This window comes from Nicotiana tabacum, chromosome 15 (genome assembly GCF_000715075.1).
Source record: "Nicotiana tabacum cultivar K326 chromosome 15, ASM71507v2, whole genome shotgun sequence".
Classification (NCBI taxonomy): Eukaryota; Viridiplantae; Streptophyta; class Magnoliopsida; order Solanales; family Solanaceae; genus Nicotiana; species Nicotiana tabacum.
In genome coordinates, this window is record NC_134094.1 from 34,550,115 (window position 1) to 34,565,731 (window position 15,617).

The 15,617-nt window shown below is 37.9% G+C and overlaps 1 protein-coding gene and 1 pseudogene across 1 annotated transcript; one reads left to right on the plus strand and one right to left on the minus strand.

Moving 5' to 3' along the window:
* Positions 1–2,788: 2,788 nt before the first annotated feature.
* LOC142169577 (acyltransferase Pun1-like) lies at positions 2,789–8,277 on the minus strand (annotated as a pseudogene).
* Positions 8,278–10,925: 2,648 nt separating this feature from the next.
* On the plus strand, positions 10,926–12,822 carry LOC107813948 (uncharacterized). The gene is made up of 2 exons (XM_075231457.1): positions 10,926–12,248; positions 12,397–12,822. The coding sequence occupies exons 1-2, from the start codon at positions 10,926–10,928 to the stop codon at positions 12,820–12,822; spliced, it is 1,749 nt and encodes a 582-aa protein (XP_075087558.1).
* The last annotated feature ends 2,795 nt before the right edge of the window (positions 12,823–15,617 follow it).

Sequence of the window (15,617 nt, forward strand, 5' to 3'; positions counted from 1 at the left end):
ACCCGAGCCAGTACCAAAATCTGCACAGAAAGTGCAGAGTGCAGTATAAGTACAACCGACCCCATGTACTAGTAAGTGTCGAGCCTAACCTCGATGAAGTAGTAACGAGGCTAAGACAAGACACCTACAATCAAACATGTACAGTTTAACAATGTATATACATATAGCAGTAAAGAACTAAACAGGTAATATCGGGAGGGGGAAACATGCTGAGGGAAAATGCGAGATAAGGAATCACAGCAGAAAGATAACTTGAACAGTAAATATACTATGAACCAATAAGAATCAATGAACACAGTAAAGGAAACGTACACGGCATCACCCTTCGTGCTTTTACTCTCATCCTCACCATAAAATTAATAGAAACGGCGCAACATTTCCCTTCGTGCATTAACTCACATAACATGGCACGCCATCACCCTTCGTGAATTACACTCACAATATGGCACAATATCATCCTTTATGCATTAACACTCTCAACCTTACATAAAGTCAATAGAAACAGCATGGCATCACCTTTCGTGCATTAACACTCTCCCTCACCAAACAATGAACAATGACAACAAGGAGATAGAAACAACAAGATCAGATCTTACTTCAACATTTGGTTCCACAATACCAACCTCAACTTGATTCAACACTCAATCAATACAAAACTTCGTAAACATGATAATAATGATCAACATCCCAATTAACTAGTCTAAGCATGAATAATATGATCAAGGAAAGCGACAATTACAAGAATAAGACCCACCCGCAGGCTATAACTCGACAACAATGCATAGGTACTCGTCACCTCACCTATACGTGGTACCCAACATCTAAACACGTAGCAAATAGATAATTAGGTCCTAATCCCTCAAGTCAAGGTTAGCCACGACACTTACCTCGTACCAACGGCCAAACTCAAAGTTCAATCACAATTTTTCCCTTCAAACAAGCCTCCGAAATAATAGAATCTAGCATATTACTAACCAAACAATTCAAATAAAGCCTTAGGAACTACCCACGATTGTAAAGAATTCAATTTAGGCCATTTTTTGAAAAAGTCAACAAAAGTCAACACCTGGGCCCGCTTGGTCCAAACCCAAAATTCGGACCAAAACTCGATTACCAATTCACCCGTAAGGCCGGTTATATAATTTATTTTGAAATCCGACCTCAATTTGAGGTTAAAATCCCCAATTTATCAAATCCCTAGTTTCTACCCCAATTCCACCATGAAAACCTTAGATTTTAGCTTGAAATCTTAGAAAAAGTAGTGAAATATTGAAACAAATTAGTCTAAGATCACTTACCAATGATTTGGGGAAGAAACGTTCTTTGAAAAATCGCCGCTTGTGCTTCTAGGTTTGAAAATTTAGGAAATGGACCAAAAATCCCGTCTAACTCTTATTTCATCAGCTGCAGATGTCGCATTTGCGACCTGGGCTTCGCAAATGCGAAGAAAGGTTCACAAATGCAAACTCTAGATGACCGCAAATGCGACACAATCGTCGCAAATGCGAAGACTACGTTCCCCAGACCGACTTCGCAATTGTGAAGGTTATTTTGCAATTATGAAACCTGCGTGGCCCAGCTTCTCTTCGCATTTGCGATGAGAAGCTCGCAAATGCGGAACTCTCAAATATCGCAATTGAGATGCCTGATCTTGCAAATGCGAGATCAGAGACCTGCAACAAGATCAGTTACACCAGCAATTTCACCAAGTCAAAATTCACTTTGTAGCCTATCTGAAACTCACCCGAGCCCTCAGGGCTCTAAACCAAAGGTGCACACTAGTCTAAAAATATCATACGAACTTGCTCGTGCGATCATATCACCAAAATAACACCCAGAACTACGAATTGAAAAACAAATCAAATGAAATTTTCAAGAAAACTTTGAAATTTCTATTTTTCACAACCGGACGTCCGAATCACGTCAAACCAACTCTGTTTCTCACCAAATTTCACAGAAAAGTCATAAATGTGGTATTGGATCTATACTGGGTTCCGAAACCAAAATACGGACCCGTTATCCAAAAAGTCAAACTTTGGTGAAACATTTCCAATTCATTTAGCCTTTAACTATCAAATTTCGACAAAGTTCGATATCTCGGGCTAGGGACTTCTGATTTCGATTTCGGGCATACGTCCAAGTCCCAAATTAAGATACGGACCCACCGGGGCCGTCAAAACACCCACCGGGACCCGCCCGGATGGCGCACATAAATCGAGAAAGGCTAAAACATGATTTTTAAGATTTCGGATAACAGAATTAGGTTTCAAAACACGAGATGACCTTTCGGGTCATCACAGTATTAGAATTGTATTTCTTTACTTGCTTTTCTTCTACTTTGGGGACAAACACCAAAGGATGTCCCCTTTTGTCTCCTCCTTTTTATTATTTTATTTTCCTTTTTTTCCTGTATTTTATTTAATTTTGCTCCAAATCCTTTTATCTTCACACCATTTTATTCCTACTTAGTTAAAATATAATATTAAGTATTAAGTAATATAATTAATACTCAAAAGATGATTAAAAATATTAAAATATGATATAACAATGGTTAAATTATATGTATTTTTTGACATAATAATAATAATAATGATGATGATGATGATCCAAACCACTATATACCGAGGAGCAAAGAAACAAACAAAAGAAACAAAAGGAAGATCAGTAATATCATAACATTTATCATAATACCGCATATTCTCCACAAACGAACATACAAACATGAAAGAGTACAATGCAACACTTAATAAATAGAGTATTGCTTATTATAACAAAATATTAATTGAAGCTAATACTGAGATGGAGAGGCAAATTCAAGGAGCTCCTCGTCTTAGTCAAATACTGACATGTCCTTTTCATTCAACATTACCAATGCTTCAATATCACCATTCTGATCGCTCAGCAAATTGAAATATTTAGTTTACGGACCATTTGCTATAGTCACGGCTGCAGGTCTCCCCCATCCAAAATCTACATCTTGGAATGGAAATTTAATCACACTGCTACAAGTGTATTCATCAATTTCCTTTGTATGTAGTGGCAATTCTCCTCCCAATTTAGCTAATTCCATTATTTCTGAGACCCATGAATTTTCTTTGACATGATCTTTGCTGACAAAATTATCTTTTTCCTCTCTCATCTCACTTACTATATGATGTAACTTCATGTCTCCTTCATTATCTATTATTGTAGAAAAATGTGAAAGAATATTACCGAAGGATTTCGGAAGACGTGGCGAAATTATTTGTCTTAAATCTGCGTATTGGATCAACTTAGATGGTTGGAAAAACCCCGAGTTTGATTTTACTGCTTTATTAGCACACTTGAATAAGAGTGCACTAACAACTTCTGTACATGTGATATTCTGTACTCTTGATTCAGCAGCAATTAGTGCCTTGAGGGAAGCTAAGTTAGAGGTGGAAAACGAGTATCTTCAGGTCAAAGTAGGGGAACGGTCGTATATCGTAATATAATATAAAAAGGTCCATGAGAGAAAGCCTAGCCCTATCTTAACCTTATGATTCTAGTCAGCTCGTCTCTATCTTGAGGCCAATAACCAGTGACTCTTTTGTTAACCACATGTAGAATATTTTGTGTAGTCAGGTAGGATAACTAGAATCTATCTTTCCTTTAATGTGTAACCGATTTATATATGTTAAGCTCCCTTTTTTTTCTCTCCTTTGCTTTTCTTTTGCCCCTCTTTAAAGTAAAGCTGCTTCTTAGAGTTGGCTTTTGCTATTGCAATCTGTCTCTATCTCGCTCCTCGCTTTGAACTCAAATAAGACCTTCTTTTGGTCGAGTGACTTCGTTCCCGGTCTTCCTATTCCCTTCCCTTTCCCAGCCGCTGCCTTCTGCGGGGTAAGCCTTTTCACGTGTGTGCATTATTGTTGATTTCTCTCTTTTTTCTGGAGTAAGAAATTCAATAGGGATTCAAAATCTACCATAACATAAGGAGAGGGAGTAGAGCAATAGCTTGGATTGCCACTCAACATAAGCTTTCTTTCCTTTACCTTTAAACAGTTAGAGCTGTCTCGATCTCGCTTGGTGGTACCCCTCTCGATGATTGTTGACTCAATATTGATTTCATGCTTGAGTTGGAGGGCTCTCCCTCCATCCATCGAGTCAAGTAATTCGCTATCGGAAATTGATCTGCCGCCTATCTCATGCCATGCTTCTTCTTTCTCCGAATCGGTTCCTAGTATCAGTCAATCAAGATTCTCCATCAAGAGAGGGAAGAGCCTTGACTTTAGGTTAGGCCGGTCTCATCATTCACGCAATTCCCCCGTCCATCGATTGATCACGCGAGTACGCATCCAGTCAGCGCATAGCGAATGAAAAAAGCGTTCATCCTGAAATACAGAATTATATGAATAAGGGAGAAACTCCATGAAAGAAAAATTAATGATTCATATAAATCGCTTAGTGGGAAATGTCCAGAAGAAATCCAATGAGTAACTAATAATCTTGTAATACAGAAAAAGTAACTATTATGCCCTTTTCTAATAAATCATATAGTTTTACGATTTCATCGACTAAAAGGGTTATCAAATGAATTGTAATTACAATTGAAACGATCGAAAAGGAAATGTTAATATATGCTCTAAGGTTGAAAATATCATAAAAAATCTTAAAAAAGAAGAGTCCCTTCATTACATAATTCTAAAAATTACATAATTCTAAAACAGAAATCGAGAATTAAATTCATTATAAGATCTATTTATCAACACAACCTTCTAAGCAGGACAAAACTACTGGAGAATCCAAAGGACCAGTTGGTGGTGATGGAAATAATGAATCTTGAATAATGTAAGGGGGAGAAGGTTTTAGATTTGGATCTTTAGTTATTGCGGCCCAATCACTAGAAAAGTGGCAATAATTGCATGCATCACTCAGCTTGTGTGATAGGCACAAACTAATCGGTAAAAATTGCACGGAGCGTCTTATTTGGTCGCCCATATTTAATCTATATCCATTTTTTAAAAATATTTTAATTTGTACCCATTTTTTAAACAATTTCGTGCCTCTTTCTCCTCCCCTTCTCCTCCTTCGTTTTCTTCTTCTCCTTCTTCTTATTCTTCTTAATGATTTTATATTTCTTAATGATTTTATATGGTGGTTGTGAATAAATTTTAATGTAGTTTATGATGTTTACAATGGTGAGCTGTTATAATGCTTTATTTTCTACTATTTCTTAGGGTTTCTTCTTCTTATTTTTCTTAATTGTAAAATGGGCTCATTATATTTATTGTTGTTTTGACAAATTGATGATTGAGGTTTGTTCCTGATGATATTTGGAGGTTATGTTTCAAATTTGATTTCATTTGGAGTAGATTTAGGTGTTAAATCGTATATTGGATTGTTATAATTCGAAAAATAAATTTCTATTTCTCGGCAATTTTCACTTCAGACTTTTTGGCCTTAAGTGCATCTGAAGTGCAAATTTTCACTTCAGACTTATTGGCCTTAAGTCTAACAAAATATTTGTTGCACTTCAGACATTTTGGCCTTAAGTACATCTGAAGTGCAATTTTTCATTTCAAACTTATTGGCCTTAACATCTGAAGTGCAAATTTTCATTTCAAACCTATTTCCCTTGAGTAAATGAAAACGTTTGTTGCACTTCAGACTTTTTGGCCTTAAGTGCATCTGAAGTGCAATTTTTCACTTCAAACTTATCAGCCTTAAGTGGATGAAACCATTGGTTGCACTTCAGACCTATTTGGCCTTAAGTGCATTTGAAGTATAATTTTTTCACTTCAGGCATTTTTTCTTTTAACTTCAGACCCGACAAGCTGAATTTGATCGTAAATTGGATACGCTTGCAAACTTTTTTGCAAAGTGGGTATAAGTTCAATTGTGACCCCAAAATCAGGTATAGACGCAAAAGCCCCAACTAATTGCTATTCCTCCACAATTAAAGAAAGTCAATTGGGCCACACCTAAGGGACCAAAACTATAATTTGACCATGGTAACCCTATAGGGAAGACTAAATCTTTGATTTTCGAGTCTAGGGAATTGAGAACTTCTGACATAGGATATTCCATTCGAACGGTTAAAAATTGAATACCGGCATCGTCACATTCGATAATTGAGTTATCTCTAACTGTGCCAGCATATGGATAATAAGATACGAGAGTTTTGGATAAGGAATTTTCAAGAAGATGAGTTATTTGAGAAGGTGATGACTTAGAGGATGAATCAAGTTGTTTTTGGTTGTAGAAAAAGGCTAGGGGCATGTAAGTGTGTGTTTGGACTTGATCAAATGCGTTGGAAATATTTTTGAGACACTCATTATTTATGGATTTCTGCCTCTAAATTGAATTCGAAATTGCGAACCGATGACAAGGAAACAAGTTGGCTATAAATTATTCCAATCATAACGATAAATTAAGTTTCACGAGGACAATTGATGTGGAGTGTTATCTTCAAGAAGCAATGGTTTAATAAACATTCCACATGCAGATGAAGGTATTGTTTACTAACTTATTAGAGAATCCAGGAGGCTAATAAGGAAAGTTTTCTGCTATCTCACGCATTTTGCACATGATCTCAGTTAAAAAAAAGATTGTGCTTGGATTATTTAAGTTATATGCTCTGACTGTACAAATAATGTTTATACTATGATTAAATTTAACCAGTTATAGCTAGCAGGTTATTTCTCTTTAACCAGAGAACTTAAAAATCCAATAAAATTTTTATAGTAGCCATGTTTTAATTTTTTTTTGACTCAACCAACATGGTAATCAAAAAAAAGGGGGGGAGGGGGGGGGGGGGTGCAAACTTGGTTTAAGGACAAAGCTCGTCTCAAAATACAGAATAATGCATGTTCATGAATAAATTATATGAAATTTCTAAGTGTCAGCTTGAGCCATATATTAGGTGTAAGTTGATTTTTCCTATAAAATGTATTTCCTAGTATGTAAGATCTTGTCACCCACCAAAATTCATCTAGTCATGATAACACCTAATTCAACTCACTAGATAAGCCAAATAACATTCAACATAACTAAAATGAGAATAGTAAGAGCTAAGAGAGTAAAATAACAGAACTTCTATACAAAATCCCAAGGATTGGTAGTACAAAGTTATGAGCTACCACTACAAGAAATTCGGCCAAAACCGACCGCGGCAAACTGACCGACTTAGGTTGGTCAAAAAACCGACCGAAGTCGGTCGGTATTTAAAAATATATTATTTTTTTAGTTTTTTTTAACAAAACCGACCAACTTCGGTCGGTTTTTGTTTGGCGCAAAAATGCGAGAAACTATTTTGGCGTCCAGAGGATTTTTTTTTTCTTAAGAAACTGACCAACTTTTGTCGGTTATTTCTCCTTTTAAAAAATCAATCGATTTCGGTAGGCAATTTTTTATTTTTAATAAAATCGACCGAAATCAGCTGGTTATTTTCGTGCAAAAATGTAATTAAAGAGTACAAATAGAATAAAAGATAGTCTTAAACCAAAATGTATCAATGGTCTAGTGGTAGAATAGTATCCTGCCATAGTATAGACCCCGGTATGATTCACACACGGTGCATTTTTTTTCTTCTTTTTGGTCACTTGTGAAATTTTATTAACCGACCGAAAACGGTAGGAAATTATGACCGATTTCGGTCGTTATTTATTACTGACCAGCCTAATCTCGACTAATTAAAGTCGGTCGATTTTTCCAGTTTTTCGACCGATTCCGGTCGGTATTTCTGGACGGTTTTAGGCAGTTTTCTAGTAGTGTACTAAGACATAGATTTACAAAGATGGTATGAACATAAATACAACATCTGTATGAAATATAAACAAACAAAACTCAATTCTGAAACTACCAAGGACAAATGGTAGCCATAATCGGACAATGGTTACATCTTTAATGTCAGCGCCCGCCAGATACAACAACATCAGCTCGAAGATCTGCACGCAAAGTGTAGAAGTGTAGTATGAGTACAACTACCAAAATCGAAGATGAAAATATGTAGAATAATCAAAATTGAGTCAAAAATACTTACAACAATCCATGGGTGAAAATTCTCTCAAAAATCACTCAAAACCAAGCTTTAAATCCCAAAATGTGATCAAATGAACCAACCCTTCGAATATATACAAATCTGCTTGTGAATCCGCTTTTGCGGCCACTAAATCGCATTTGGAACTACCACTTGTGGGGTACAAATCTTAGAATATTGGAGGCCTTCATCGCTGGAGGGTTGGCGTTAGTTGTTTTATGTTGTTGTGCAACACTGGGGGAGGGCAGACCAGCCGGAAAATCCGGCTGGTCGCCGGCCATTATGGTCATTGAAGCCTAAAGCTCTAGCTTGTCCGCGATGAACAGTGATGAAGTCACTGTTCACGGTACTGTTTGGCACTATTCACTGGTCATTAAAGAGAGAATTTTTTGTTTAGGGTTTTTGCCGACGTTATTTGACAATTTGTTTCTTTAGCTTTGGGAAGTTGTTTGGCCAAGAATCTTCCCACCCTAAAAGCGCTTCTTTTTTTTTTCTCAAAAAGCATTTTTTTCTCAACTTGAGGTGGTTGGCTAAGCTTTTGTGGGGAAAAAAGTACTTTTGGAAAGAAGCAGAAGCAATTTTAGAGAGCAGAAAAAAGTAGCTTCTCCCCGGAAGCAGAAGCAGAAACAGTTTTGACTTTCGTTCTTATCAACAATACCCTTAACACAACATGGTATATATCAAAATAACCTTACTTATTTTAAACCTAATACTTAGAATTTGAGATTATATTATTGAACTCTCCTAATATATAAATATTTCTTTTTATTTTTAGGGTGGCTTTATAATTTATGCTAGCTTTGGGATGAATGCTTTTATACTTGTTAAATAATTTTTTATATATTTAAATCTAAGATTACTCTAAGAATGAACATGATTGAAGGCCTCCAATATGTTGTCATTGGCAAGCTTTCATATGGTTCTCCGGAGATTCACGAGCTTCACCGAATAATTCCAACTCAATGTGGTATCAAAGGTGAGTGTAATATCGGATTCCTTAGAGATCGTCATGTGTTAATTAGATTAACTCTATGGCAAGATTTCCTCAATTTCACATCGAAGAATACGTTCTACATCAAAGCCAAAGATGGGTACGAATACCAATTGCGTACTCTTATCTACAATGCAAAATTTAAGGCGGGTGAAGAAACTCCGATGGCGATGGCGTAGATTTCTTTTCCTGGACTGCTGCCTACCTTTTTTGTAAAGGAAACTCTGTTTTCTTTGGCTACAGCTATGGGAAGGCCAGTGTGTCTTGACGTGGCAACTACAAACAAAACTAGGCCGAGTTGTGCAAGAGTAAAAGTTCTTATCGATTTGTTGGCCGAACTACCTAAAAAGGTGCGATTGGATATTGATGACGAAGCTTCTGGTGGTGTTCGAACAGAATGGGTGAGAATTCAGTATGACATGCTACCAAAATATTGTAAGGAGTATAAACTACAAGGATATGATGAAATTGAATGTTGGCGTTTGCACCCCGAGCTTATTGAGAACCGAAGCAGCAAGAAAAGGAATGATCTTGCTGAGTTGAACAACTGGAATTCTGTTGCTGATGAACAAGGAAAAACCAAAAATTACATTACCCCTTTAATGATTCTCACGAGTGGAAAAGTAGTCGGGAACATAGGTGCACAGTGGAAGGAAGTTCGAGATAATCGGGGAACCAACAAAAATAACAAAACCCAAGTACAAGGGCAAACTGGCAATGCAATCGTGCCAGTGAATGCTGGTGTACAGCAGGTGCACAATAACTTTGCACTGATGGAGGTCGAAGAAGATAAGACAAACAAGGTTCAAATAAGGAATATATTTGCAGTATTAGAGGAGGAACAAAGTGATATAAACGAGAACAACCAACTGGTTTTGGTGGGGGAAAAAACAGTCTTCAGTTCTAAAGATGATCCTACTCCTTCAGGGATTCAGTCCACAATCGACTGGGTTCATAGAAGGTTTGGGACTAGCAAAGAGGAGCTAAAACAACTCAATGTGACCACAAACCAATCTTGTCATGCGATTCTATCTCAAACTTTTAAAGATTCTAGGCAGATGGAGGATCTTGATGAGGTAAACTCTACAAAGGTCTTATGGAGCAATGCAGTTGAGGTTAAGAATGATCAGCTGGGCAAAATAAAGACAATAGAAGACAAGGTGAAGAAGGACAACAATCCAAGCTCACCTAGCGATAGGCTGGCGACGCCAGACCTAAAGCCAGGCTCACCGGGCAATAGGCTGGCAATGCCAGGCCTAAAGCCAGGCTCACCTGGCGATAGGCTGGCGATGCCAGGCCTAAAGCCAGGCTCCCCAGATGTTAGGCGGGCGACGCCAGGCCTAAAGCCAGGTTCACCTGATGAGGCAGCTACAATAAACCCCAACCTTAGAGCCACTGGAGCGATTTTGGCCTATGTAGATGGTGTTCCGGCGTATGTCCATGAGCTACAATTCAAGGAGTATGAACATGCTTATAAGCGGGCAATTGTTCCAAGAGCATATGGGGAAATAGAGGAAGTGCCTATGGAATCTGGCACATATCAAACCATGCAACTACATCTTAATGTTCTAACTAAGACTCCTCTACAACATTTACATGATTTAGTTACACATAATGTGACACCAATTGATGAAGACTTATTGAGACAAAATCCAATGGAGGATGAAGGAGATGATGAACCAGCTGTCGAAAACTTCAAACAAGTGGCTAGGGAAGGGGATTTATCACCCACAACTAGTGCTAAACGAGGTAAAAAACTAAGAAGAATCAGAGTAAAGATCCACCACAACCTTCAAGAATAATGCCAGGAGGGCAGCTTCTCTAATCTAGATGATGATCAAAACATTAATATGGAACATAAGGTCTGTGAATACACAACAGGCCTTTCCTAGGGTGATAAATATGAATAGGGAGCATAATTTTTGTGTAGTTGCATTGATGGAGCCTTTTCAAAATAAGGGACTCATTGATAGATATAAAAAGAGGTTGAATATGGAGTCTGCTTATACAAATATTAATGGGCAAATATGGTTGTTCTTCGATGCAGTGGTGGAATGGGAATTAGTGGAGGATATTGAACAACAGGTGACTGTGAGAGTGTTTCACCATGACCTGGGGCAGCACATGATGATGACATTTGTTTATGCAAAATGTTCAGCAATAGAGAGGTTGGATTTGTGGGATCACTTGTATTATTTAGCAAGTGATATGGAATTACCATGGTTGGTAGGAAGGGATTTCAATGTGATATTTCATGAAGATGAGAAAATAGGGGGACTTCCAATACACCCTCCTAAATATGAGGATTTTGCATTTTGTGTAAACTCTTGTGGTTTGTTTGAGCAAGGGTACAAAGGAAGTCCACTCATATGGTGGAATGGGAGATCCAATGCTGAGTGTATATTCAAGAGATTGGATAGGATTTTTGTGAATTTACCATTTCAGAACATGTTGCCAACTATTGAAGTTGAGCATCTAATCAGATCTGGATCAGATCATGCACCATTGCTAATGACATGTGGGGTGCAGACAACCAATTTTGTCAAGACTTTCAGATTCTTGAACTTTTGGACAAAGCATGCTACATTTATGGCTGTGGTGAGGCAGAATTGGGAAGCTGATTTCATAGGGGATCAGTTTTTGATGTTCAAGCAGAATATCAAGAGGGTGAAGGTAGCACTCTCAAAATGGAATAGGGAAACATTTGGTGATATCTTCAAGCAATTGGCTATTTTGGAGGACATTGTTAGGGTGAAGGAGATGTTGTTTAAAGAAGAGCCTACAACTGAGAATAGGATTGTGCTTCAAAAGGCTCAATCTGAATTGAAGAAATACTTGAATATTGAGGAGCAGTATTGGAAGCAAAAAGCTGGGATGACTTGGTTTGCTGAAGGAGATAGGAATACAAGTTTCTTTCACAACTATGTCAATGGCAAAAGAAAGAAATTGCAACTGAAGAGGATCAAAAGTGGCAGTAGGGTATGGATTGAAGACCAGGAGCAATTGGCTACAGCTGCAGTGGACTTCTATCAAAGAAAGTTCACAAATGAAGGTGTTGCTTTCGAATTTTCCTTGCTCAATAATGTACCTTCAATGGTCACTATGGATCAGAATTTGGAACTTAGCAGATTGCCAACAATTGAAGAAGTAAGGGCAGTAGTTTTTGAGCTTAGTGGGGAGAGTGCTAGTGGCCCTGATGGATTCACTGGCTTGTTTTATCAAACATGCTGGGATGTTATTGGTGCTGATTTACACAACATGGTGCTACAGTTGCATTGCCTAAATCCATCACTCACACCAATCTAGTGTTGCTGCCCAAGAAACCTAGAGTTGAGACCTTCTCTGACTTAAGACCTATTAGTTTGAGCAACTTCATTAACAAGGTTTTGTCTAGGGTGTTACATAATAGATTGGAGATTTTTTGCCATCTCTAATAGCTCCTAATCAATCCGGATTTGTAAAGGGTAGGAGTATATTTGAGAACATCTTATTGACTCAAGAAATTATCACTGACATAAGGTTAAGGGGAAAGCCAGCTAATGTGGTAATCAAGCTTGATATGGCTAAGGCCTATGATAGGGTCTCATGGAAGTACTTATTGCATATGCTAAGGAAGATTGGATTTTCTGAACACTTCATCAACATGGTGTGGAACTTGATGTCAAATAACTGGTATTCAGTACTGGTGAATGGGCAGTCCTCAGGGTTCTTTAAGTTGACAAGGGGTGTGAAACAAGGGGATCCCCTATCTCCAGCATTGTTCATTCTGTCAGCTGAGGTACTTTCCAGGTCTTTGAATAAGCTTTTTGAAGACAAGTCATTTGTGGGATTTTGAATGCCTAAGTGGTCTGATTCTTTAAACCACTTGGCATATGCTGATGATACGATAATATTTACATCTGCTCATCCTCCCTCTTTGAGCAAGATTATGGCAGTGTTGGGGAACTATGAGAAGATATCAGGTCAGATGATCAACAAAGATAAGAGTTCATACTACATGTATTCAAAGGTTGCTAATGGATTGTTTCAGGCAGTTGGAGCTATTACAGGATTTGCAAGAGGTAAATTCCCCTTCACATATCTAGGGTGTCCTATTTTTTACACTAGAAGGAGGAAGGACTATTATGAGGATCATATCAAGAAGGTGAAGGCTAAGTTGCATTCATGGAAAGGAAAACTGCTGTCATTTGGAGGAAAGGAAACACTCATCTCTAGTGTTTTGCAAAGTATGCCAGTTCACATGTTATCAGTCCTTGATCCACCAAACAGCATCCTGGGGCATCTACATAAGACTTTTGCTAGGTTCTTTTGGAGCACAAAGGAAGAAGGGAGAAGCAGACACTGGGCTTTATGGCAAAAACTTTGCCTTCCTAAATAGGAAGGGGGGCTAGGTTTTAGGTCCTTAAATGATGTCTCAAAGGCACTGTTTGCTAAACTATGGTGGAGGTTTAGGACCAAAAAATCTTTGTGGTCTAATTTCATGTGGAATAAGTATTGTGATGTTTGGCATATTTCGATATGTGTTGATGTTACTTTACCCATGTTTTAACCACTTCTTGATGTTATTTGATCTTTAAAATTCCCAACATGGTTTAATTATTGGTTTTATGACTAATTAAGTTATGTGTGATGATTTAAGGTGTTTGGAGTGCAAAATATGAAGAAAAGGTGGTCTAGCCAGAGGAAGAAGGGTTGGATGCGTCGCATCCAACCTAGAAAAACTACATCTTTCGTGCACCCTTAGCAGTGAAGTCGGCCCATAGCGTCCGCCATAGCATCCGAGACTGGGAAGTAGAAGAGAAGGGTGGATGCGTCGCATCCACCCTAGCATGCGAAGCTGAGAAGTGGAGGACGAGGTGGATGCGACGCATCCACCCTAGCATCAATCCCTGAAGCTGATTTGGATTAGAAATAGGAGAACTTTGGCCCACGACTTTGGTACGCAATATATAAGCCAAAAACGCCTCTTTTAGGTCATCTAACATATTGGGAAGAGGGAAAAAGCCACAACAAAGCTGTGGAGGCCGGAATTCATCAAGTTTCTTCTTTCTCCCACCAAACTTAGTAATTTTTATGTTTCTTTGTATGATTTGTTGTTTGGCTACCATGTCTATGTGGAGTTAAACTTCACGTTCTAGGGTTGTGGTTCTTTCATGACTATTGTTATTCGGATATTGATTTTGACTTCTTGATTTATCATATTAGTTTATTTATTCAATCTTGCACTTAATTATTTAATTGCTTGATCACCAATTGAATATTATCTACGAATCTAGAATTGAACTCGAAAGTGGGAATTCTATATTGCATATAGGATTAAGTAGGGCAAGTTCTTGAACTCGGGCATCGGGGAACGGATTCGTGGTTAGGATAGACATATACCTAATTGCCTTGCTTGGTTGATTTACAGGAATTATAAATGCGTTCTTGTTGATTCTAACTCCATAGACATATAGGCGTTAGGTTAGCTTGAATAGGCGAGTAAGAACTCGACAGATTCTTATGAGCAATATTAACCCTGTCAACCAATAAGCTAGATAAATTAGTCGGTCAATTCAATTGAAGAATACAATAGGATTGTTAGATAGCCCATAACCCTAGATCGTTTTCATTACATTGATATCATTAAAATCTGCTCTTTCTCTGTTCAAAGTTCATTATTTATATTTTCTTATTTAATTAGTTTAGAATAAAATATTTTTAGGTTTAATTCTTGTTTAGATAATTAGGATAGTCTAATTTAGTTAATAGTTAATCATAAGTCCTCGTGGGTTCGACATCCGACTTTTAGTCACTTTATTACTTGACGACCGCGTATACTTGCGTGAGTGTGTTTGGTCGCAACATATTGCAAGAAGGAGCCACCAACTGTGGTGCATTTTAGGGGAGGGTCTCATGTTTGGAGACAAATGCTGAGTGCTAGGGAAGAAGTAGAACATGAGATCGTATGGGAATTGAAGAGTGGAATAACTAATATTAGGCATGAAAATTGGACTGGATTGGGTGCACTTTATCATGTATTACCTGAAGACTTTCCAATCAATGAAGGTCTTCAGGAGGTGGTAGAACTGTCGCAAGGGGAAACATGGGATGATCAGCTGCTAGATCAAACTTTCAATGAGGAAATTGCAGAACATATAAGGCTAAATGTGCACTGTGAAGGCAATGAGGGTTATTGGGATAAGCCATACTGGATGCCAACTCCTTCAGGCAAGTTCAGTGTTAGCAGTTCTTGGCAAATATTAAGGCATAGGGCAGATCCTAATCAGGAATTCAAGTTAATGTGGATTAAAGGTTTGCCAATCAAGATATCTTTCTTCTTGTGGAGATTATGGAGGCAGAAAATAGCCACTGATGACATGTGGAGGAGGCAAGGGCAAATGGTTATGTCTAGGTGTTGGTGTTGTCAGCAGTCCCAAGAGGAATTCATTGAGCATATATTTGTCACAAGTCCTACTACCTCTAAGGTATGGAACTTGTTCATGGGGGCTGCTGGAATTTCTGTACAATTGATTCAATTGAAGCAGATTATAAGGCATTGGTGGTATGCTCAGTGTTGTCCGAAATTAAAGTCACTATTTCAAGCAGTACCATCTATCATCACTTGGGAGCTGTGGAAGAGAAGAAATG